General features: G+C 42.8%; 5 protein-coding genes and 3 non-coding genes across 8 annotated transcripts; 4 read left to right on the top strand and 4 right to left on the bottom strand.

Annotated features, from left to right (window-relative positions):
- On the top strand, positions 1,951-2,032 carry TRNAS-GCU. The gene has a single exon. It is a non-coding gene; the product is annotated as a tRNA-Ser (tRNA).
- On the bottom strand, positions 4,239-4,311 carry TRNAR-UCG. The gene has a single exon. It is a non-coding gene; the product is annotated as a tRNA-Arg (tRNA).
- Positions 7,327-7,398, bottom strand: TRNAM-CAU. Its single transcript has one exon. It is a non-coding gene; the product is annotated as a tRNA-Met (tRNA).
- On the top strand, positions 7,489-9,376 carry LOC110261673 (histone H4). Its single transcript, XM_021099847.1, has one exon. The coding sequence runs from the start codon at positions 8,304-8,306 to the stop codon at positions 8,613-8,615; it is 312 nt and encodes a 103-aa protein (XP_020955506.1). The 5' UTR covers positions 7,489-8,303; the 3' UTR covers positions 8,616-9,376.
- Positions 11,527-12,780, bottom strand: LOC110261663 (histone H2B type 1). Its single transcript, XM_021099836.1, has one exon. The coding sequence runs from the start codon at positions 12,719-12,721 to the stop codon at positions 12,341-12,343; it is 381 nt and encodes a 126-aa protein (XP_020955495.1). The 5' UTR covers positions 12,722-12,780; the 3' UTR covers positions 11,527-12,340.
- On the top strand, positions 13,053-13,564 carry LOC110261665 (histone H2A type 1). Its single transcript, XM_021099838.1, has one exon. It carries the CDS (start codon positions 13,116-13,118, stop codon positions 13,506-13,508), a length of 393 nt encoding a protein of 130 aa, XP_020955497.1. The 5' UTR covers positions 13,053-13,115; the 3' UTR covers positions 13,509-13,564.
- Positions 14,567-23,547, top strand: LOC110261735. The gene is made up of 3 exons (XM_021100026.1): positions 14,567-15,015; positions 21,655-21,917; positions 23,061-23,547. The coding sequence occupies exons 1-3, from the start codon at positions 14,607-14,609 to the stop codon at positions 23,487-23,489; spliced, it is 1,101 nt and encodes a 366-aa protein (XP_020955685.1). The 5' UTR covers positions 14,567-14,606; the 3' UTR covers positions 23,490-23,547.
- LOC110261669 (histone H2B type 1) lies at positions 21,610-22,080 on the bottom strand. Its single transcript, XM_021099841.1, has one exon. The coding sequence runs from the start codon at positions 22,038-22,040 to the stop codon at positions 21,660-21,662; it is 381 nt and encodes a 126-aa protein (XP_020955500.1). The 5' UTR covers positions 22,041-22,080; the 3' UTR covers positions 21,610-21,659.

The raw sequence follows: 25,822 nt of genomic DNA, 5'->3' as shown, positions 1-25,822 counted from the left end.
CTTCTCTGAAGTCCTCTCAAACTGTATCAGCCTGATGTAAGAATATGCATAAGAACTGCAGTAGAAATTTTCTCATGTAGGGACCCCATGGTTAGCTCTCTGGACTCTGATATCAGCAATTTGAGTCCAAATCTCTGTGAAATCTCAGCAGCATCTTGGTAATTTCCCCTCCGTGGTTCTCCTAAATCATTAGCCAGATGTACACATCTGGCTGCAGATACTGCCAATTACTTCAAAATTAACAATCAAGTCAACAAACAGGCACTGGCCGAGAGAAAATGGTCTCTGACTGCCTACCTCCGGAATTCTAACCCTGCTTCCCTTTACACACTATGGCCCTTTTTGCCTTTTTGCCCAGAGTGCCTAAAATCCTGCTAAATTAGAATCCTAGTTCTAGTGATTAAGAGTTATGTTTTACAGTCCTCCCAACGCAGGCCCTTCCTTTCCCGGAGCGTGCCTAAGTGCTCTGTTGACTTTCAAACACTAACACTAACACCTTCCTACGAAACAGCAGAATCATTGTTTTGTACCTCTTAGAGCTGTACCCATTAGGGGCTCTGTTCAAACTCCTTAAGCTTATGTGTTGCCTACATTATTTTGAAGATAACCAATCTGTTACGAGTACACATCAGTCTTTCAGTAGAGACCCAGCTGTAAGGGCTTCATGATGTAGTGATAAGGCCTGGACTTCGAATCTCAGTAGACTTGTCTCAGTTTTGGTGACCTTGCCCTCACATTTTCCCTAACCAGGAGTACACTCTGATATATAAACACTTCCTTCAGCTTGCATTTCTTTTCTCTCATCAACATCCAGCTCCTTGCTCATTCCTCTGGCTACTGAAAATTGCCCTCTCCCCATCATCTTCATGTTGCCCTAGAATGTCTCCTCTTGGTGCCTGTTTTTTCTTTGCCTGGTACTTGCCTGACATGGGTTGGATTCCCATAAGTCAATTCCGTGCTTGGGTGATTAAGAGTTTATATGATAGAGGCTCCATCTGTGACTCTTTTTCCTGTGGAGCTCAGGCCTTGATTTTTGTTGAAGTGTGTTATTTTCATACCCAATTTGTTGAGGATTTTTATCATGAAAGGATGTATTCCATCACCAAAATGACATGAAAAACTTGCAACATGAAAGGCTGTTTCCATTTAAAAAGTTTTGTTAAACATCCCTATACTTAGATCACCCAGCATCTCTCATAGTGTCTGCTCTTCCTAGCTGCAGCAGCAACAAACCCCACTTAGCCAACTACAGGTGTCTTCTTGGTGACATTTGGCTAGAGGCATTGAGATAGGTAATAATAATAATAAGTGGCAATACTAAACTAGAATTTTGATTATATTTCCCTACACAAACAAAACAAAACAAATCAAAACAAAAACTCTCAGATTGCCCTAAAATTCTTTAAGATAAAGTCCAAAATTGTAGGTCTGACATTCAGAACTAATCACTATTTGATCTTAACCCATCACTCCCATCTCTTCACCAATCACCCACTGGGATTTCCTGATGTGATGATTGTTTCCAAGAGGCATTAATGTCTTATTTGGAGGACATCCTACAGACAACACTCTTCTTGCTGAGGAGTATACAGCAGTAATAAATGAAACTGGTTTAATGATAGTTATAATATGCACAGAAATGACAAAATTCAATTTGACTTTTAAAATAAAAGCATTCACTAACCCCATTGTTCCCTGTTAGAGTGTCCCATTTTCCCCTAGGAAGTGTATTTTGTCATTTTTATTCAGATCCGCATTCTTGCCCCACTCCCCTCCTTCCCCGGACTGCTGTCTCTTTATTTTTTTTTTTCCTTTGTTCAAGCAAGTGGGCCATTTATAGAGCGCAAAGACCGTGTCGTCCTCAACAAAAGAGACAAAATTATAATTTGTTAAATCGACCGCTGCTGAGTAAAGAAACATAATATTTATCCACGGCTGCCTTTGTTAAGTGACGAGGTGGCCGAGTGGTTAAGGCGATGGACTGCTAATCCATTGTGCTCTGCACGCGTGGGTTCGAATCCCATCCTCGTCGTTTGCGCCGTCGCTGTCCACTGCAACGTGGCAGTGAGGTTTTAGTGCAAGAATCCGAAAGGATACGGGCTTTCTCCGATGTCAGAGATTCTCCACCGTTGCTTCCCGGAAAGTAACATCAACCACTAACAATACTTTTTATAAAGACTTAGGAGATTTGCGTTGCATCACGTGGATGAGAGTGTTGGTGCTACTTCCACTTAGGCACAGGTACGCTCACCGATTCTGCAGCTTCTGCCTGGTTGGCGAAACCTCAAATGAAAGCATCACTCTCCTCTTTGTATTTTAGATGAATAAACTTAAGTCAAAGATCTTTTTCCAGGTGCTCCAGCCTCTCTTTGTTTCTTTCTTCTTTGATCATCTTCTGCCACTTACATCTAAAAATTTTAGCACATAATCCCGTAAAAGCTCACCTGTCCCCTCTTTATCACCTTATAATAAGGTATAGCAAGGGGCTGAGCACACAGTGTAGAATAAATAACAAAATTGGAAGGGACTGTAAAGATGAAAACCCCTTTCCCCACATTACCTATCTCTATTTTACAGATGAGAAAATTGAGGTAGAGACCAGACAAATTAATTCTTGAAAAAATCATATAACCAAAATTTCCTTACTAAGGTTCATGGGAGCCAAGTTTTTTTTGATCAGATGATTAAGGTGATAAAGTCTTTCACACCCAGTGTCTGGGATTGTGATTTTTGATACCTGGAAAATCCTTCTGAAGTATACTTGCCATCTGCCAGCAATTCTCCCAAAGGCTTAGGAGGATTGAGATCTATGACGCACAAACTTTGAAGTAATAACCATTTTGATTTTTACTGAACAATATTTAGCTTTTGTGGTATATGTGCTTCATAGATGGTTTAAAAACTTTAACCCATTTAATCTTGAAAATGAAAACTCTGGAGGTGATGATCCAGGTTGGAGGCCAAAGAGGAGTCTTGAGGAATTGGGTGGTATGATTTTTATATTTTTGAATTTTCTCTAACAAAGAATCAGAGGTAATTGGATGCCTGAGCAGTCTTATCTCTCTTGCCCTTCCATCCGCATTTTACTTTGTTGGAGTATAATGTTGTAGGTAGGGGTACCACCCTTTTATATCCTCTCTCTCCAACTTGGCACACTGTAAACATTCAATGGATATGTATATAATAAACACAGGCATATTTTGTGTGTGTGTGTGTGTGTGTGTGTGTGTGCATGTGTGCTCACGCAGGATGGTGACAGGGGAGGGACTGAAACTTTGTTCAGGCAGAATAAACCCAGGATATTTGTCACTCCTTTTAATACATATTAAAGGATGATTTTAAATGGCTAATCTGTTGTACTGTTCCCAAAATAAGGAGATAAATTTGGGGGCAAATTTACCTCTGCCTCTCATTTCTTTTAAACCCAAAGAGTCTGTTTTTTTTTTTTCCTTAACCAAATAGGAACACCTTAAGTAGAAAAGAGCTAAGGTTCCATGTGATTTGAACCAGTGTTTGGATCCAGAAACACCGTATGTTTCGCCAGAAAGTCGACAATTGGAAATTAAGTTTTCTTTATCCTGAGTCATTATTAAATTCAGTTATTTAAGCATAGAAAAAAGTTTCTGTATATTTCACGCAGCTGTATTCTCTGCCTTCTTGTTTGCAAACACTCCGCAAAGAGTCTGGCTCTTTAAATGACCTTAATATTTTCTGCACTTTAGATTTGCACGTAGGCTGTTTTCCTCCTTTTGATGGCAACAAAATCAAAGGAAAAAAGGAAGTTAAGACGGAAATCAGGGGAGGAATGGAAACCAGTTAGAGATTCCACCAGCAGCCTGAACTCAGACTAGAAGAGAAACCTGTAAATGTTGTGTCGTTGGGCAAAGCCATCAGGAAGGAGAAATAGCAGGATTGCCCCTGTGCTAACCACTGGGGCCTCAGGTCCAGAGAACTCCCTTTACAGATAGGAATTCTCTGTTCGAGGACAAGCCAGGCCTGTGAAAATGAAACTCAAGGTCTGAAATTCAAATTTGGGGAGAACTTGAGAGAGAGAGAGAGTTTCCAAGTAATTGGAAGGCCTTATTTCATTGTTGACCTCCAACCATTCTTCATATTGGTTCTCCCAAGGCTTTTGAGAATAATCTCTTTAAGCAGGAAGAAGAAAGTGCACAAAACACAAGTGACTACTCATGAAAGACCGGTATTAACCGGTTACATGAACACTTGGAAATCAACACCAACCACGAAGGGACTTGAACCCTCAATCTTCTGATCCGAAGTCAGACGCCTTATCCATTAGGCCACGTGGTTCTTTGGGTTTGGATTTAGCTGACATGCTTAGAAAGTATAATAAGCTTTCTGTCCCGTCCTGTGCCCTGAAAGTCACGCAATGACGTAAAGGTAATGGCCCTCGCGCCGCCTGCGCTGTTCGTCCTTGGAAGAATGGAAATTCGAGATTAAGGGAGTTATCTGGGGCCACGGAGAAGGGCCTTGTGAAGGGTAAGAGCTGACCATTATTCCATGGAGAGAAAAATCACTGTACAGAAAAACTGGAGTTTATGGCGCCTCAAGAATGTCAAACTACTGCATGTTGCCTACATTGAGGGATATTTTTAAAAAAGAGAACTCTTTTTTTAATACTCTTCCCTTAACACTCATATGCACCATTTTCAACCTCTAGGTATTTGGGATGTCTACCTGGACAGTTGTCACCGAAACCACACCTGGAAGACAGTTTTACTATATAAGGCAGCATCTACTTGATTGTCTTTCTTGCCATCTGGCATGGATATCTTCAGGCTCGCGGATATAAGAATTTCCCCTTCCCCAGGCTCTTCTTCAATTTTACCTAATTGCTACAATGGGACATCAGAGCACTCTCCACAGTATATCTCTCTCTGTTTGAAGAAGAGAATGCTTTTCTCGGCGTTTCTCAAGAGGTTTAGAGAGGTCCAGGGCCATTACTATTATGTGAGGCTTCCATATATTTAAGAAATAAACACTACGGTAAAATTACACAAATTTTGACTGTGACAATTTTTACATTTAATAGATGAATCAACACAAAAACGTGTTGCAATAAAATCATTTTATGGTTAATATATTTGTAGAATTTATAATATTCTGTAGATGGCTAGGGCCAATAACAAGGTAAACATTTAAAGTTACATTTTGAATGGTTCCTTTGAAGCTTTTTGGTGAATCTCTGTGACCACATGTATCTCCTTTGAAGATAATGTCGAGAGCCTACATATTAGGCAGTTACTTAATTTTCTTAAATTAAGAAAGAAACCCGTGAGGCCCTGTGAGCGTTGCCCTTCCTGGTTTATTTATAATACATCTTGGCTTTTCTTGATTAGTAAATTAGCAGCTTCTGTTGTATAGAAATGTGCCCTTTCACACAGAATAGCATTTGGCAAATAGTAGAAGCTCAGTATAAATGTGCTGAGTTTCTCATATACATTTTCTTTTTGATGGAGATTATTTAACAACATCATCAACAACAAAAATCCTTCTATTCTGCATATATTTGAAGCTGGACTTGTTTTCTCTCTTCGTCTCTTCCTGGAAGCAGGAAGATGGTGGCTAAACCATAGCGAATAGTGTTGGTGGAAGTGGTGAGAAGTGGTTGAATTTTGACTATGGTTTGAAGGACTTGCTGATTGGATTGAGAGTGTGAGAGAAATAGAGAAGTCATATACATCTCCAAGATTTTTTGCTGTTAACAACAAAGTTTCCATTTGCTGAGATGGGCGATCACCACAGAAGGAGGAGAAGGAGCATTTTGTGGGTAGAATGTACGTGTATGGGGTTAGGATGAAAAGTTCAGTTTGGATATGTTAAATTTTTTCTTTCTTTCTTTTTTTTTTGACATGTTAATTCGTGCACTAAACATCCAAGTTTGGAGTGGTCAAATTAAGATATTATATGTATACATATACAAAATTGTGAATATATATATATATATACACACACATATATATATACACATATATATACACATATATACACATATATATACATATATACACATATATACATATATACACATATATACATATATACACATATATATACATATATACATATATATACATATATACATATATATACATATATACACACATATATACACATATATATACACATATATATATATATAGGGCGCAGCAAGGAAAAGATACACACTCCATCTTTGATATCATTGGCAAGGAAATCCAGGCAAAAATTGTTGAGCATGACAGGTGTCTTGCTTTCCATGACTTTCCGCTTCAGTCAGGAAGGGCATCTGTGTCATTCCTGAAGATGGAAGGCAAGAAAGCCTTCTCTAGTATTTGCTTGTGTATATCTTTTCTTTGTTGTGTCTGCACTTTCTCCTTTGCTGTAAGAAATTTTAACCTTGGGTATATGTTGATTCATGCGAATCCTTCCTGTGAATCACCAACTACTGCGTGGCCCTAGGGTGGACAGAAACAGCCATAATTACCCTTGTTCCCAACTCACTTAGTGTACAATCTTCTAAAAGAAATGTCTATATTATACATTCTTGTATTATACATACTTACATACTTACTTGTTTAAAAGCATGCCTACACTGCAGGCTACTTAATGCCTTAGCACCTAGCAGGCAACTAACACATAGATATCTGAATAGGAATCCTTTCTGAGAGAGAGAAGTATAAAACAGTCCACACATATATTTTAAAAATGAGCATGTTCTGTTAGAAATAGTTCTGTTCTGTTAGAAATAGAGAATAGTTCTGTTAGAAATTGTAAAGGAAGGTAGAGGGTAAAAACTCATTTACCAGCAGAGGCCAAAGTGGTTTTTCTTCAGGTCAGAGTATAATCATGGCCACCAAAACTTTGCCCTCTCTCAAACTGCTGCTTATTTATTCCCAAGATTAAAACTCTAATAGTTGCAAAGAATCAGCGCTAGGATCAGCGCCTGTAGATGTCTAGTCTATTACCTTAACCACATGGCCACAATTACCTAAAAGTGGTGCTTTCCGAGTTATGCTATAGAAGGAAATATAACTCAATGTCTTGGCTTTCACCTCTGCCCAGTTTATTTCAGCATTTTCCTGGCTTCACAGGGCTAGGAGATCTGTCAAGATAACTGGTGGCAACAATAGCATGGTCACTCTGGCATCCAGAAGAACTCACATAACAGTTTCACGTTTGTTTTCAGGAAACCATTTTAGTTCCAGCATTTAAAAAAAAGGGGGGGAGAGTGGCATTTTATTTTCTTTCGTTATTGTGAGACCAAGCTACAGAATTTTAACTAGAGAAGTAATGAGGAAGGGAGAAAGAAAGAAAAACAGTAGTTAGCAGAGGATGGTTTCGATCCATCGACCTCTGGGTTATGGGCCCAGCACGCTTCCGCTGCGCCACTCTGCTGCTTGTTACAAAAAGGTTTACTTGTAATGTAGTTAACGTGAATCAGCGGAGACTTGGCCTCTAAAGAAATCTGTCAGAAGTCGCTTATTTATTTCAATACCTTGACTACAAGTTGCCAAATCTCCGCAACAATCTCGCTACCAGAATCAGAGAAAATAAAATGAAGAGTAGTAAACATTAACACAGTGTTAAGGTACTGGGCTCAGAGGTGAGGTAAATTGTTACATAATTAAATGAGAATTACAGGATTTAACATACAGGGAAAGGAAAGAAAACAAAACGGGAAATGAACACGGGCGTCCGCGTGGCGGGCGAGCCACAGAATCACTAACCAACCAGATATTCGGTTTTGGTAAGAAAATCGTTTTGGTCAAATTTCCCTTGGCTTGGTGATGAAGCTGAAATCTTGCAGTTTTTAAACTCCGGAGTGGGTCTTGGGTTTGAAGAATTTTGTTTGCAGGGAGCAGTAATACTGGTGGCACCGTAAACGTGGGGGGCAAAGCATTCTTACGAAGGTTGCAGCAGTTCCGGTCGTGTGGGTCAAGGCTTCTGCGCAATTGTCTCAAAGCATCCCAAACGGGAAGATAATCAGTTTTAAAAAAATCAGTTTTAAAAAAAGTTGATTTCTGTAGTCTGACGAATTTGTAAAATAGGTCCGAAAATTTCCACTTAGAGATGCCGGATCAGCGACCAATAACTTAGCCGAGGGTTCTCTAGGCGGGCGGGGACTAAGGCGTCATGACGTCACTACTCAACGGGCCCACGAAGGGAGGGGCCGGCAGGATAAATGAAAGTGTTCCGGAGAGCGCGCCCTCAGTCTTCAATTCGGTCCGCAATCCGCTCATATAAGGCAATTGCCTCTTCGGTCTCTCACTTTTCTGCAAGCTTTCCGAATCCTCGCTGCCATGTCTGGTCGTGGTAAAGGCGGAAAGGGGCTCGGAAAGGGGGGCGCCAAGCGCCACCGTAAGGTCTTGCGGGATAACATCCAGGGTATTACCAAGCCCGCCATTCGTCGTTTGGCTCGGCGTGGGGGGGTCAAGCGCATCTCTGGGCTCATCTACGAGGAGACCCGTGGGGTTCTGAAGGTGTTCTTGGAGAACGTCATCCGGGACGCCGTCACCTACACCGAGCACGCCAAGCGCAAGACCGTCACCGCCATGGATGTCGTCTACGCGCTGAAGCGCCAGGGCCGCACCCTCTACGGCTTTGGCGGTTAAGTCTCCCGATTCCTGCCACCTAACATTTTCCACCAAAGGCCCTTTTCAGGGCCGCCCACGTGTTTCTGCGAAAGAGCCGGCACTTGCTGATTTCTTTTATACTTCGGTGTTTGTGAAAGCAGATAACGAAGTGTGTACGTTTTAAACTAAAACTAGTACTTTTTAGCTCGCGTCCTAAGGCTTTGGAAGTGTGCTGGGCTGTGTGTTTGCGCTTCGGGTAACGTGGTTTTAGGCTGATGTTTATCGTCCAGCTTTACGTTCATGGGCCAGTGAAGTAAGTTACGGTACTTTCTACCCCGAAGGATTCCTTTTTCAGTTCTGGAGCATTCCAATTTGAGTCGTGTACGTCTGGTGTTGAATACTAGAGAGAATTCAGCTTAAACGGCCCGCGGCGGAGCGCCGCAAGCCTCCCCTCCCCCGTCCGTGGTCCGGGCTCAAAATGGCGGCGAGGCCGAGGAACAAAGAAAGGCCGTGTTTGCGGCGGGACGCGGGCCCGGAACAAAGGCGAATTCGTGAGGGAGGCGGCATGTTAACCTTGGGCAGGGGCGCGCGCTGCTCGGCTCGGGTGGCGTGTGGAGACGTTGCTCGGCTCTGCTAACTAGAACTTGTACAAAAGACAGGGAGCAAAATTAAAATGTACACGCGGAGAGAGCTAGCATGTATTGTTAGGTTATAGAGACCACTAAATTCTGGCTTCCTGTTAGGAAAAACGTTGTCCATATGAAGGGTTACTTAAAGAAAATAAATGACAGCTAAGCTTAGCAGTTGTTAAGTAGACATGATTTAAAAAAACACATATTCTGGCATCAGGATATTTTACCTCACATTCGTAAGTATGCACTATTTTTTTTAAAGCTCTCATATAATTGCTGTCAATCTAAAACCAAATTCCCTAATATCTAATACTCTGTTCACATTAACCAATCCCTGTTATGCTTTTTTAGGTATCTGGGTTGCTTAGAGGAGATTCCAATCAGGCTTTTGTTGTGTCTCAGGTCTCTAAGTTTTCTCTCCTCAGAGATCCCGCTTAGTTTTTTTGACATTGATTTGTCGTAGGCCTGCCCTATAGAATGTCCTGGTTTGACTTGTTTCCTGGCGAATTTATTTTCCTTTGGTATCCTGCCTGCCTGTTTTGCAGGGTTGCATCAGGTATTTCCTCCTCGTGGCCTGCTCTAGGGTGATTCTTTGAGTCAGAAATCAATGGAATCACTGGGAATCTGAACTATTTTATTTTTATTTTTAAATTTTATGGCTACGTTCGTGGCGGTCCTGGGCGCCAGGGATTGAATCCGAGCCACAGCTGTGACCTACGCCCGCAGCTGCTGCAATGTCGAATTCTTTAACCCATTGTGCTGCCGCTGGGGATCGAACCCTCACCTCCGCAGGGACCCCAGCCGCTGCTGTGGGGATGCTTAACTCATTGGGGCGCGGTTTAACCACCCTGGTGCTTAACAATGAAAAGAATCAGACGATATTGGAGCTGGGGTACCAATTTGAGGAAATAATTCATGTGATGATATTAATTTAACAAACATGCAAAATCATACCAGGCACTGTTTGCTGCTATGGAATTACAAGAATTCACTACTGTAGTGAACAGAACAATACTTCTCATGTAACTTTTATTGGAGGAGGCACAAACAAAACAGGTAAAACTGTCACATGGTGCTATGAAAACCACTGAAGCTGGGGAAAACAAAGTGTGGAAGGAGTATGGTATGGTCATAGAACTATTTTAAGTGGTAAGGTTATAAAGAACGATTTACTCCTAAGTGATGCTGGGGAAAAAAAAAAAGATTGAGAAATTGAAGTTCCAAATGGAGGGAAGATCAAGAAGGAAAGTCTGGAGGTAGCAGTAAGTTTTGTGATTGGGCAGAAGGGGGTGTGGAGGAAAAGGAGATCACATATCTGAGAGGCAAATGGAGGTGAGTAGTTCCTTTTTGACCTTCCTTATAACCTAAAACATCTGAGTATAGGAGGTACCCGTACCCCTAGTTCTAGTGAGGCATGAGAAGGTCCCTGGAAAGTAAGGCACATGTTGCTTCAGTTGGCTATCAAAGATAGGGAGGACTTAACAATCACAGGCACTAGGTTGTCCTCAGAACAGTTCAGGGAAAAAAGTTGGTTTTATTTACATTTTTTGGCCAAACCCAGGGCATGCAGAAATTTCCAGGCCAGGGATTTAACCCATGACCCAAGCCGCAGCTGTGACAACTCGGGACCCTTAACCTATTGACCCGCCAGGGAACTCTCAAGCTTTGGTTTCAAAGAGGGGTTTAGACTGTTAGAAGGGGTTTGGAGTATTCACACTGCCAGACAAGGAATCCTAATTGGTGTCAAATGCTACTAGGCTTTCTGGCCTACTACCTTCTTCAAGGCCTCAGGATTCCAAAGTGCGCAGAACTAAATGCACCTTCCCAGCACTTCGATCGGAGGCTTTAGCAACAGCAAATATTTTGGAGGACTTTCTTTGTGCAGGCATCATTCTAAGTGCCTTACCTGTGCTCTTGTATTGACAATCCCAGCACTGCCATACAGTAGTTGCTAATTATTATTCCCATTTTAGAGGTAAGGAAATGCTCACAGAGGGTTTAAGTAATTTGGCCAAATTTACCATTCAAAGAGGCAGTCAGTGCTGTATCATATGCTGGGGAGTTAACTCTTAATCCATGCTTATAAATTTATTTTCACGAATACATTGTTTTAAAAAGCATGTAGGAATTCCCACTGTGGCTTAACAGGATCAGCAGTGTCTCTGGAGTGCTGGGACACAGGTGTGATCCCCAGCCTGGCTCAGTGGATTAAGGATTTGGCAACTGCAGCTCAGAACTGCAGGAACTCCATATGCCATGGGGCAGCCAAAACTCCATATGCCACGGGGCAGCCAAAAAGGAAAAAAAAAATTTAAAAATAACTTTGGAAAACAAGAAATGAATGCCCTTATTATATATGGGGTTTAGGGAATTTGATTCACAACACTATTAAAAAATACAGTAACTTAATGTTCACAAAAATCCAGTCATTGTATGGAGGAAAATTTTTTCCTTCTTCCTTTCTAGGTTCTCTGGCTGGTCTAATAATTGATACAAGACAGATTAACGGCAGAAAAACATAAGGCATTAACATGTATTCCTCCTGTATACATTGGAGAGCCAGCCCCAGGAAAACTAAGTTCATGGAGGAAATGGCTGAAGCCACCACCTTAAATACTATTTCAGATACAAAGAATGTTTGGGGGAGTCGGTTGTGGGAGGTAACCAGGAAAAGCACAGCAAACACGGGTAAGGCGGTTATGCAGATTTAGACATTAGGCCGTACTCTTCCAGGTACACCGAGGGAGACACTATTATAAATGGGAATTTCCCTTGTAAATATGTCTTACAAGAATAAGTTTCTACGTTCTCAAAGTTGGTCCTTTTTCTTAAGCTTAACCAGTCTAGAATAATAGAGATATCAAATAGGCAAGTTTTGCTCTCCCTCGCAGCTATTTGCAGACATATGGCTAATAAATGGAAAATGACACTTTTGAACACAGGTTTATGCTTTCTTACCCATGGTTCTCTGCCCCATCACCGCTCAAAAAGGTGAACTTTGATGGCAATAAAATACTTTTCTCATTGATTGGTCAAGCCACTTTCACAAACTGTAGTTACAGATCTTTAAGAGACAACGTGGGTGGCTCTTAAAAGAGCCTTGAGTTATTGGTATTGTTGCAGAAGACAGATTTACTTGGAGCTGGTGTACTTGGTGACAGCCTTGGTGCCCTCGGACACGGCGTGCTTGGCCAGCTCCCCCGGCAGCAGCAGGCGCACGGCCGTCTGGATCTCCCGGGACGTGATGGTCGAGCGCTTGTTGTAGTGCGCCAGGCGGGAGGCCTCGCCGGCGATGCGCTCGAAGATGTCGTTGACGAAGGAGTTCATGATGCCCATGGCCTTGGACGAGATGCCGGTATCCGGATGGACCTGTTTCAGCACCTTGTACACGTACACGGAGTAGCTCTCCTTGCGGCTGCGCTTGCGCTTCTTGCCGTCCTTTTTCTGGGCTTTGGTCACCGCCTTCTTAGAGCCCTTCTTCGGGGCAGGAGCGGACTTGGCTGGCTCAGGCATCGCGAAGGTAAAATAGAACTGAACAAGACAATACTCGCGAAATAAGCTCAGAAACAAAAGGGCCTTAGTATTTGTTTGGCCTATATGCAAATTAAGGATGGCAGAATTACGGTTTCTTATTGGCCTTTTTTGCATCCTATCTTCTGATTTGCTCTTTTTTTCAAGCTCTCATTGGCTCTTCCCTTAGCTCCTCTGACATAATTTGACCTTTCAACTTCCAGCTCTTCTAAATTTGCGGCGTCGTTGTTTGACATCTGGCTTTTGATTGGCTGAAGTTTGTGTTCGGCCAATAGCACAGGCTGTTTTGCCAAACCGCCGCAGAGTATAAGAGTCTAGCTGCTTGTGTTTTCAGGCACAATTTCTTTGGCCCTCAGACTGTTTTTGTACTTTCACAATGTCTGGTCGAGGAAAACAGGGCGGAAAGGCACGCGCTAAGGCCAAGACTCGCTCTTCGCGAGCCGGTCTTCAGTTCCCCGTGGGTCGAGTGCACCGACTTCTCCGAAAAGGCAATTATGCTGAGCGGGTTGGTGCCGGCGCGCCGGTATACCTGGCAGCAGTGCTGGAGTACTTGACTGCTGAGATCCTGGAGCTGGCTGGCAACGCGGCCCGCGACAACAAGAAGACCCGTATCATCCCACGTCACCTTCAGCTGGCCATCCGCAACGACGAGGAGCTCAACAAGCTGCTGGGCAAAGTCACCATCGCTCAGGGTGGTGTCCTGCCCAACATCCAGGCCGTGCTGCTGCCCAAGAAGACCGAGAGCCACCACAAGGCCAAGGGCAAGTGAAACAGTAGTTTTTAGTCCCCATTCTGGAAATCAAAGGCTCTTTTCAGAGCCACCCACTTTTTCTGAAAAGCGCTGGAATACTTATTGTGTAGTTTCGCTTAAGTTTTCTTTGCACTAGTCAGTTAAAACTAAAAATGAAAAGCTGGTACCGTCCTAGCCACAAAGGGGTGAGTTTAGCCATTGCTCACGTCTTATGCACCATAAAGTCTTAAATATCAGTCCGTTCAGCTACACGTTTTTACTCAAAAGCTCTACTCAGCCATCCACGTTTTCACATTGAAAGAAGGTTGAAATAATTCTAAACCCGTGATTAGTCCATGAAACTTAACAGTTAAATCCACTGTTTTTATATAATCTCCAGCTCATTATTCTCCGCAAGTGATCTTGGCTATTTCACAGAACTGCTTGAAATGTGATTTCTAGATAGGGGAAACGTTCAACACCATGGGAAGGATTGGTGGAGGTGGTGGCCTTAACCGACTAAGACAATGAAACAGGAATATGTTAGAAGTGCTGGCAAATCAAAAATGAACGCGGGCTTTTCAAATTCTGAACCGAAGCAAAATGTCATTTGGCCACCACAGGAAAGTCAGTAATTTCTTTCGCATTGTTTCCCAGTCATCTCAGGCCCATCGCTTTACCTCTGGTGTCTTAGAGTGGAGATAGGGAGTGGCAGACGAGGAGACTCCAGTTCAGAAAAAGCTACCACCAAGGAAAAAGAGAATACAAGTAAATCTTTTTGAAGCATTGTCCTAGGAATTTTAGGGCCCATTACGTAGATCTACTGAATCAGAAATGGCATCTTCCACGATCCCCCAACGGTTCCTTAGAATTTGAGAGGGCACTGAGGTAGGACATTGGAAAATTTGCTCCTTTGCATCGCCGGCTATAGCAAAGAAGGGATTAGAATGTAGAGTAATTCATCCAATCAGAGTCTGGGCTAAATCACCAATCACTTCATTGAGTTCTCAGCCAATGGTTTTGTTTCGCGGGACTTTTGAAATAGGGCAAGGCCAATCAGTGTGTTTCTGACAATATATAAAGACACCTTCTCCCTGGTTGTCTATCAGCGTGTCGTTTTTCTTCTGTTCTTCTGCAATGGCTCGTACCAAGCAGACCGCTCGCAAGTCCACCGGCGGCAAGGCGCCGCGCAAGCAGCTGGCCACCAAGGCGGCCCGCAAGAGCGCGCCCGCCACCGGCGGCGTGAAGAAGCCGCACCGCTACCGGCCCGGCACGGTGGCCCTGCGCGAGATCCGGCGCTACCAGAAGTCCACGGAGCTGCTGATCCGCAAGCTGCCGTTCCAGCGGCTGGTGCGCGAGATCGCGCAGGACTTCAAGACGGACCTGCGCTTCCAGAGCTCGGCCGTGATGGCGCTGCAGGAGGCGTGCGAGGCCTACCTGGTGGGGCTCTTCGAGGACACCAACCTGTGCGCCATCCACGCCAAGCGCGTCACCATCATGCCCAAGGACATCCAGCTGGCTCGCCGCATCCGCGGGGAGAGGGCGTAAGGCTTCGCTGGCTGTTCCAATCCAACTAAAGGCTCTTCTAAGAGCCACCCATGTTTTCTTTAGAACAGCTGTCACTTTAGTGCTGAGCATTTGAAAGTCCGTCTTGAGGACGTTGAGGTGGTTTTTTTCATTGTCCCACAGGATATGGCATTTACTGTCCAAGGCTCGCATCCAGACCAGTTTCTACCCAAACCGCAGCTGCGGCAATGCCAAATACTTACCCACTTCCATCTGGGACTGGAACCTGGGTTTCAGCTCTCCCAAGACGAAACCTATCCCGTTTCTCCACAGTGAAAACGAAGATAGAATTTCTTGTCCTCAGTAAGTCACTGAGGGTATTTGATCGCAACTGGGAGTGTTGTAACTTGAAAAGGTTTTTGTTTCTAAATCTTCCTAATAGTTTAGTGGGTGTGTTACAGGCAAAAGTTGAAAACAGGTCTTTTGTGAGATGCGGGATATAAATACATCATATGCTGGTGGATTGAGGTATTACTGGACTTGACAGCAGGCATGTTTTAGGGAGTTTGCTCTTTCCAATCAATGTAATGCGAGGGTCTTGGATTTTTTGAGCACACGGATTTTGAAAGGAAAAGCACTGGGTGGCAATATGGTGGGGGAGGGGTGCTATAGGAGGAGATGAAGGCAGAGCCAAGTCACATGTAGGGGCTTGTAGGCCACTGCACCGAATTTGGCTTTTTCTCTGAATGAGATAGAAGGCCTTGAGAGGAGTTGCAGAGGAGTTTTTGTGTCCTCTCTCATTTAAGCGGGTTCTGCTTTGTTTTTAGGTGGACTCAGTTGTACTCCAATGCAAAAATTAAGACCCAGTTTTATTTTGTGCTTTTCAGTCCTTGAAAATAGAGGCTGACCTGGAGGATTCATACTTGGAGAGGAAAGAGAAAATCTAAACATTTGGGCTTAAAGCTGATTAATACAGTGTAGAGACACTTCAGTTTACTGGTTTTATGGCCACAGGCAAATTGTTTACCTTCAGGTAAGGAACTTGATTTATTTGAATTGCAAATTCAGGGACCACGTCTGATTATCTATCTATCTATCTATCTATCTATCTATCTATCTATCTATCTCTCCATCCATCTATCTGGTATAGTGGTATAGTGGTGAGGTACTATGCAGCTTCATTTCATTGGCTCATTCAGTCAGTAGCAGATCTGGCCGAATCCGTGCATGCCCTTGGGGTTGCAAGTTCTTTGTAGCACTCTTGATCTTTATTATGTTATTTGCCAAATAGCTATGTTAACAATTCCTCCCTTGGGAACCGTCCAGGTGGCAACGGATTCTTGATTTTATTAAGGCGAAGGGGATTAAGGACCACCATGGAATGGGAGATGGGGTGTGTGTGAATATTTTGTCATTTTAAATATGATGGGTTGGGAAGACTTAACTGACATGAGACATGAAAGCCAGTGTCATGCAGCCTGGAAGGGAGAAAGGACTTCACTCACCTGTGAGAAGATTGCTCTCACTCCAGACAAGAAACAGTGATGGTATTACATGGGGATGATAGCCACGTGTCTGATAACCAACTGGATAGACGCAGGTTCATCTTCTCTTTTCTCAAGCTGGAGTATCTAGATAGCTTAGCAATGATTTTATACATTTTTCATAATTTTTAAAAGTACTGTTCAAGTTTTGTGAACACTCCCGATACAGATGGTAAACTGGGGCTGGGGTAGGAATAGATGAGTACCCCATGGAAGACTGCCAGCCTGATTCAAGGATACTAGTCATTAAGGAAAGAGTATTAATTACATGATAATTTATTTAAAATAAAAAGTAAGGTATTTCAAGGTTCCACATAGTCACCATCATTGTTCTTCCTTTCAGAAGAAAGAGAATCCAAATGTAATGTCTCTAAAAAGGCTTTATATACTGTAGCAAGCAAATTTGCTGAGATTATATTGGATAATTATTGGATGAGTCCCTAGATATATATAAATCTGTCCATCTGCTGGTTCATTGTGAATACCACTCTATATTAGAGGCTTCATAATAGTGATGATTTGATGGCCAAACTCATGATTTAAAAGGAAAATAATTTATTTTTTATTTATTTGTTTTTTGGCTGCATTCATGGCATGTGAAATTCCAAGGCCAAGGGTTGAACCCAGGCCACAGCAATGACAGTGTCAGATCCTTAGCTGCTAGGCCAAAAGGAATTCCTAAACTCATGATTTTTTAAAATAAAGCAAAATTAAAATGAAAATTATTTATTCATGATAAAGATGTTACATGTTCTCAACTGCTGATCTTGAGCTATAACTGACAAGGAATAAGGGATTTCATCTCTTCTGAACTTTTCCTATTGGATGAGACTGCTGTCCAAATGCAGGGATTTTCATTATGCTGTGAAATTACTTTCATTTTTCATAAGTAATGTTCAGTGAAAGAAAAGGAAACTGGTATCCTTCAGGATTTGCCCAGATAACGATGAACCTGTTGGGGAGGAAGGAATTTTCCTCTATTTTTTGCCAACTAAAGAATGTTGTGGCCACCTGGTTTTACAAGATTTGAATCATTTAGTCACTGTGGTCAGCTGCCCTTCAACTCACCCTGAAAGGAACTCAGGGCAGAGATCAGGATTGAGGCCCTCTGTGCGCTGAGAAAAATGGCACAACAGGTCTTCAGATCCAGCAAGTGACTGAATTTCCTTTGAGAAAATAGAGGTTGGGGAGTTCTGTGGTGGCTCAGAGGGTAAAGGATCCAGAGTTGTTACTGCTGGATCAAAACCGTGGCATGCCATGCCAGCCAGAAAAAAAAAAAAAAAATTAGGGCACTTGGTGGAGAGTATATTAAGATAAACCCCCAAACCTTGTAGACAAAAAAATGTCACCTGCCATATCAGTAAACAAAGGATATTCTGGCCATCATCCCCTGCCCAGCCCCTGACTGTTCACCCTGAGGGAATTCAGGATGGAGTAAAACAGGATATTGACACAAAATGGTTAAGTTGTATATCAAAGGAATTATTTCAGTGAGCCCAGACTCTTGCATTTCCCATGCATAGAAAAGCACTAAGTTCATTAACTTGAAATGTCTGTTTTCTTCAATTTACATCAATCTTTTGATGTTTTGACTATCTGGGTTTTTGTTTGTTTGTTTTGCAAAAACACCTATATACCTAGCCTCCTGTCTTACCTCTTCTGGACAGTTTCTCAGAGCTATCTGAGCCTGTCTCCTGCGCTTAACATTCCTCCGGCTCTCTGCTGAATAAAACATGATTCTCAACTTTTAGATTATGCATTTTTGTCAGTTGACAACCTTAATGGATAATTTCGTTTGTTCTCTGCTTTTCTGAGGTCCAAAAAAGAGTATTCTAAATCAGCAGGCAGCAGCTCTTCCAAGCACTTGCTCTGGAGCCCAGGTGCCCTGATCATCTAATCTTTGTGCCTTAATCATCCTGATCTTTATGCCTTAATTTTCCTAAACACATTGCTTGTCCATGTTAAAAAAAGAAGATGCAGCAGAGTAAATTTTAAAGATCATACTGGTTTTATTCAGTGATTTACTAGTCAGGCAGCATTCAATCTAGCAGATAGAAAGGAGTGGAACAAAATAAAAGGAGCTGAACAAAATAAAAGATTTTTATAGGTGGAAGGGAGCAGGAACAGGGAAGTAATATTAGGGGGAAAAAGTGGGTTTGTTACTGCAAGGTTGCTTTCCTTTAGGAGATGGCAGGGATCTGTTGGGCTGATTACCTAACTGGTGAGAAGCACGCAACTCCTGATTGACTGATTTACGATTCTATTTCTGAGGAAGCCCAAATTGCAGTTAAGTCTGAAGACATGAGGTTTAGCATCCATGACCCTATTTGGGGCATGTTTTATTTCTAAAACATTTTTTCTCTGAGAAAAGGATGAGCATGGAAAGTCTTTCCTGTGTCCATATTATGCCCCAGGCCCAGAAATGTCAAATTTTACTTTTATTTACATTCCCTTGTTAGAAAATCAAATAGAAGGCCACACCCAACTACAAGGGAAGCTGGGAAATGAGGTCTCAGAGGTTCCAGGAAAAAAGGGGTTAAATTAACAGCCAGGTGTAGAGTTTATCTGTGTGGAACTAGGGTACCAGTTAGTGTCATATATCTATTGCCTGATATCCTCACTTGCTCTAATTTCCTTTCTAGAAAACCTGCATATCTTCTAAAGTCTCTATGCCTAGGTCCTCCTTTCATTCTTGATAGTATTAGAAAGAGCATTGAAATAACAGAGTTCTGGTGTAAGACAAATGCCAAATAAGTTTGAGCAAGTCAACTAGTTACTGTATTAATTATCTCTATAGATGGGGAAACATGCTGAATGGTTCTGCATAAGGCCCAAGAACACCCAGCTAGTAAATGATGACAACAAAGTTCAGCCCAAGTAGTGAGTCTCAAAGCCCCTTAGTTTGAAGCATATTTTATTGCTGTTCTGTATTTGAATATATTATCATTTCCTCTATGGGACATTATATGCCCTAGGTAACAAGGACCATATCTTATTAAGACAACTGGAATGAAACATCGTTGCATTTAAAATATAAATATACAACTTTTGTTGTTAAGCATAGTTCCTAAAGAAAAACTTGAACCCTGACCATTTCTGTGATTCCTTTCTCTTTTGCTGTCTCTCCTTCCTTTGCCATCTTTCTTATTCTATCTCCCTTCCAGGATTGCCTGCAGGGAGTTTGAAAACTTAAGGTTAACTCAGCTTGTGGCAGTGTTAAAATGACATTTAGACCTTTGCTTCTCCTTTCTATTAAATTATTGTCTAAATATTCATTTTAGACTGTGAACCCTGTGAGGAGAGTTGTTCCTATTCTGTTCATTGCTCTTTACTTACTACTTGTCACTTTCTGAAACTTAATAAACTCTCAGTAAATAAAGGAATAAAATAAACTCAGAGTCCTAGTTTTTTCACTCAACACTTTTTTTTTTTTTTTTAATTTTCTTTTGGGGGCTGCACCCGTGGCATATAGAATTTCCCAGGATAGGGGTCCAATCGGAGCTACAGCTGCCGGCCTACACACAAAGCAACGCCAGATCCCAGCCACTACTGTGACCTACACCACACAGCTCAAGGCAATGCCTGATCCTTAACCCACTGATCAAGGTCAGGGATCAAACCTCCCTCCGCATGGATAAAATCTCCCTCCGCATGGATACTAGTCAGATTAGTTTCTTCTGCGCCATAAGAACTCCCGCACGGAGTTCCCATCGTGGCGCAGTGGTTAGCGAATCCGACTAGGAACCATAAGGTTGCGGGTTCGGTCCCTGCCCTTGCTCAGTGGGTTAACGATCCGGCGTTGCTGTGAGTTGTGGTGTAGATTGCAGACGCGGCTCGGATCCAGCATTGCTGTGGCTCTGGCATAGGCCAGTGTCTACAGCTCCGATTAGACCCCTAGCCTGGGAACCACCCCTAGCCTGGGAACCTCCATATGCCGCAGGAGCGGCCCAAGAAATAGCAAAAAAAAAAAAAAAAAAAAAAAAAGACCTAAATAAATAAATAAATAAATCATAATAGTAAAAAAAAAAAAAAAAAAAAGAACTTCCACTCAACACTTCTTTTAAAGAAGTCTTAGGCAAACTTAGGTCTCAAAATCAGAATACTCTGCAACACACAACACAGTCCTCCCCCCAACCCATGATCCAACATAGAAATGTCCACAAGAGGGGACTTATCAAAAGCGAGGATAGTAACTATCTAGCCTGCTATGCATGATCCTTAATCTCAAAGTATTTTGAAAATAAAGCTGCAATTGTATTCTGTTGATTCCTACCAGCCTCAAGGAAAGACTACACAAGACTGATTTCTTGGGCGCCAGCCAAGGACACTACCCCAAAATTAAGAGCCTTTGTTCCCAGGCTGTTGGAGGCTTCTCTCCTCTTCTACCTGCACAATAACTAAGGATTTCATTTATTTGAAAGAGAGCCTTTGTTACAGTCCACCTACTAAAACCACTAACCAATAGTAAACAATGAAAACTGACTTCAGTTTTTAATAAAGACGACTTCTCTGCTATGCTTGACAAAATTGCTTCTGCTCAAGTAAAGGAATTAAATTTGGGATAATTAGAATGGTAAGGATAACCAAGGTAAACAACTTCCAAGTTCACCATCACTTTTCCATAGATCATAAAGACATTCAAGCATTTGAAGTGAGTGGCTCCAGGGACGCAAAAAGGGCAATTAGAATTAATATTTGGGAGGGAAGGCCTGGAAGAGATTAGGCTCAGAATTCCAAAGGCAGGGAGAAGACCGGGAGGGTAGAATAACCTGGCGGTGGAGGGGGTTAGGACAGGGGAAACGGAACTGAAAACAACTGCAGCTTCTAAGTGCCTGACCACTTCTAGGTGAGGAAGTTCCACCCATCTGGCTTCTCCAGCTTGCCGAAGAATAAGGTCATGTACAGAAACTCTTAAAAGTGTGGAAAGTTTTGGGGAAGACTGGAAGCAGAAAAGCAGCTTTCTCTATTGAGTATAAGAGGTTCTGCTTTTGTTGTTTTTGGCTAAAAAGCTCAGCAAATTTCAGATGTAAATTGTTTTTAGAGATCAGGTATAGGCAGAAGAGCATTACAGCTCTTTAAAAGAAAACCTAAGTGGCTCTGAAAAGAGCCTTTGGGTTTGACAATGCACTTAAAAGTACATTTACTTGGAGCTGGTGTACTTGGTGACGGCCTTGGTGCCTTCGGACACGGCGTGCTTGGCCAACTCCCCGGGCAGCAGCAGGCGCACAGCCGTCTGAATCTCTCGGGACGTGATGGTCGAGCGCTTGTTGTAATGCGCCAGCCGCGAGGCCTCGCCGGCGATGCGCTCGAAGATGTCGTTGACGAAGGAATTCATGATGCCCATGGCCTTGGACGAGATGCCAGTGTCCGGGTGGACCTGCTTCAGCACCTTGTACACGTACACGGAGTAGCTCTCCTTGCGGCTGCGCTTGCGCTTCTTACCATCTTTCTTCTGGGCCTTAGTCACTGCCTTTTTAGACCCCTTTTTGGGAGCAGGAGCAGATTTCGCCGGCTCAGGCATGTTATCAGGTTGTTAGGCCAAACTAACTGAACACCCGCTGTACTGCGGACCTATATTTGTAGGGCTTCTATGCAAATAGGTGCTTGACATATCTCAGTCTCTGATTGGGTCAAATCAGCCAGTAGAAACTCTCTATGCAAATAAGGTGATTACAAATCTGCTTTTTTATTGGCTATTTAACTGGAACAATCCTAGGTTCCTTTCTCTTCCAGCAGAGAAGATAGCTTAAAATTTCAAAATAGTGAAAAAAACTAAATCGATGTCTTGTCCATAAGTATCTATTTGTGAGCCTTGCTCCTTCCTAGATCTAAAGAGATAAAAGCCCAATATAAACTTACGATTCTAGTTTTTCTGCCAAAATTCAGTTAAAAGTCACTAATTTTAGAAAAGAGAGCATTAAAATTAGCTAAATACTTAATTGCTTTCACAGATATGCCATTGGCATTCCCAGTTTCGCTATTTCAATGTAGACAACATTTAAGCTTTAACAGGAATTAGGGATCATCACATTTCAACAGCGCTATTATTTTTATGTTTCCTAGGAGCAGTGCCTGGAAGTGCTTGTTGGAGGGCTGGGAATTATATGATAAATTGCTTGAAGTGCTAAGATAAAACGTTTACTCAAAATCATAAGCTTTGAAGGACATAAGCTTTAAAGGACAAAGCTGGACTGGATCAATTGCGTTCAAAAACGAAGTTTTTAAAAGGGCTCAGACCTGTGGAACATTCATTTTCGTCTCTTCCCAAACTTAATCCCGAACTAGGGGATTAAAACAAAACCTACTAACGTTCAAATAAAGTATGTAAAATACAGGCAGAAAAAATTGCGGGGCCCTTCAAGCGAGAAAGTATAGAGCATACTATGATTGGGTAAATTGTTCTAAAGTGAGGCCTGGTAGCCAATCACAAGGCCTATTGAGTTATTTAATTCACGGCGCGGAATTTGAAGGTTCGGACCAATCAGGATGACTCTGCCTTTATAAATAAGAGGAAGAAGCACAGCACTTCCAGTTGTAACAGTGTTTGAAAAGTCTTGTTATGGCTCGTACCAAGCAGACCGCTCGCAAGTCCACCGGCGGCAAGGCGCCGCGCAAGCAGCTGGCCACCAAGGCGGCCCGCAAGAGCGCGCCCGCCACCGGCGGCGTGAAGAAGCCGCACCGCTACCGGCCCGGCACGGTGGCCCTGCGCGAGATCCGGCGCTACCAGAAGTCCACGGAGCTGCTGATCCGCAAGCTGCCGTTCCAGCGGCTGGTGCGCGAGATCGCGCAGGACTTCAAGACCGACCTGCGCTTCCAGAGCTCGGCCGTGATGGCGCTGCAGGAGGCTTGCGAGGCCTACCTGGTGGGTCTCTTCGAGGACACCAACCTGTGCGCCATCCACGCCAAGCGCGTCACCATCATGCCCAAGGACATCCAGCTGGCTCGCCGTATCCGCGGGGAGAGAGCGTAAATTCTCATCAACGCGTGTCAATTTAACCCAAAGGCTCTTTTCAGAGCCACCTATAATTTCACTCTGAAAAGCTGTATCACACGGGATTAATTTGCCAGCCCCCTTTGAAGATGTAGCAAGGGAGAACTAACCTTTTAACTCAAAATTCCATGTATTGACCCCAGGAAAGCAAGAACATCTACTTTTCTCTCCAGACGTTAACAGGGTTTAACAAACTTTGCTTTGTTTCTCCAATGAGTACTTTAAACTGTACTCATTGGAGAAACAGGAAAAATGATAGAAACCAGATTTTCTCCTGAGAAGTGAACCTGATAGTATACCCCTTTTGTCAGCAGAATGGAAACTAGGAGTGTATCACTAGGAAAGCTGTATAAGAAATTTAGCTACCCCAAGAACAAGCTATATATAGTTTAATATGTAATATATATACTAAGTTTATATGTACTATACTTATGCTAAAAATACCTAGACCTCCTGCTTTGTTTACTTCGTGGGTCTTATTTCTAAGAAAGCCCCCGTGCAGAGAATTTAAACTTGACTTCCTCCCCATTAATGTCTTGTGTTAATTTAATTATTAGAGTAGGCAAAAGAATTCAAATATTCCCATCACCCTCCCTGACACAGGAAGTCCAGGAATGTCATAGGGAATGAGAAGATGGACATATCCTTAAACATCCTAGAAAGCATCCTAGGTGTATACAACACTTTACCTGGCAAGCACAAATAATGATGTTCAAGGATACATGCTGAGTACTACAGGAGAGCCATTTGGTCATAATCCATTTGCCTTACTGAGCAATGCACCCTCTGGTAAATGTAGTCATCCTTGTAGTACTGAAAATAGAGATCTGGTACCCAAAACGTGGCTTCCATGGGATTTCCAAAGTTCAGCTTCTGCTAGCATCACCAGTAGAGTGGGCAACAGTGCTGTTAGTGATACAGCTGAGCAGAGCACTGGTGCACCAAATCTGGGGCCTGAAATAATATGTTCTGCCCAGCAGGAATGTAGAGCTTGTCGCAGCAATTAACTGACAATTCAGATTGTGCAGAATGTTGTCTGCGTGAGAAGCATGATGTAGTCACTAAGGCAGAACTCAAACTTTGCAATGACCTGCCTATAGGTAATCCTCCCTCAAAGATCCAGTGAGATAACAGCTCCCAACTTTCCTCTGATGAATTGCAGAATCCTAGGATGAACCCTAGGGCCGTGCAGAATTCGTGGATTCAGTCAGGTTTTACAGACATTAGCAATGGGAACGCCCAGCCTTATTCCTGGGTTTACTCCTAGTTCTTGGGGACTAGGGAACACTGGAGACTCTCGAGGAGCTAAATGAATAGCTCTGTATTAGAGTGAAAACACAAGTCCCAAGGAAGGAATCAAAGAACATTGACATCAACAGTTTATTTAACAAACACTGTAGACTGCTGCTGGACCAAATCCTCAGCTATAGGAACCAGAAGTCCAACATTAGAAACTGTTGGAATAGCTCCGTGCAGTTTTTGAAACTTGAAGCAAACTTGCAAGTGATAATAGTAAAACAGTGTGATTTTCCTGTGACCATTGAAAGGCTCATTAGGTACCCAGTCATCATATTAGCACTTCTGCCATCTTAAAAAAATGTAATTTTCAGGTGGAACTTCGGAAATACAAAAGGCAAACCAAAAGTGGGGTGAGGGTTGGGAGAAATAAAACTCCTGTAGAAAAAAGATCATGACAGCTTAATTTGCAAATTAGAAACAACTTAATATCTTTCAACCAGTGAACTGGCTAAGTAAATTCTCATACATACATAGAAAGGAATATACTACTCAGCAATAAGAAGGTAGACTGTTTATATATGCAACAATGTGATGCTTAGTGAAAAAAGCCAATGTCAAAAAGTTACATATTGAGAGTTCCTGTTGTTGCTCAGTGGTTAGCGAATCCAAAGAGGAACCATGAGGTTGCGGGTTCGATCCCTGGCCTTGCTCAGTGGGTTAAGGATCCGGCGTTGCCATGAGCTGTGTAGGTTGCAGTCGCGACTCTGATCCCTCGTTGCTGTGGCCCTGGCGTAGGCCAGCAGCTACAGCTCCGATTGGACCCCTAGCCTGGGAATCTCCATATGCCACAGAAGTGGCCCTAGAAAAGGTAAAAAGACAAAAAAAAAAAAAAAAAAGTTACATATTGGAGTTTCCGTTGTGGCTCAGTGGTAATGAACCTGGCTAAGATCCATGGGGACTCGGGTTCGATCCCTGGCCTCGCTCAGTGGATTAAGGATCCGGTGTTGCCCTGAGCTCTGGTGTAGGTCGAAGAGGAGGCTCGGATCCGTTGCTGTGGCTGTGGCTGTGGCTGT

The sequence above is a fragment of the Sus scrofa genome, chromosome 7, assembly GCF_000003025.6.
Source record: "Sus scrofa isolate TJ Tabasco breed Duroc chromosome 7, Sscrofa11.1, whole genome shotgun sequence".
NCBI classification, from domain to species: Eukaryota; Metazoa; Chordata; class Mammalia; order Artiodactyla; family Suidae; genus Sus; species Sus scrofa.
The sequence above is the reverse complement of the archived record's forward strand: the minus strand, read 5'-3'. Positions and strand labels throughout refer to the sequence as shown.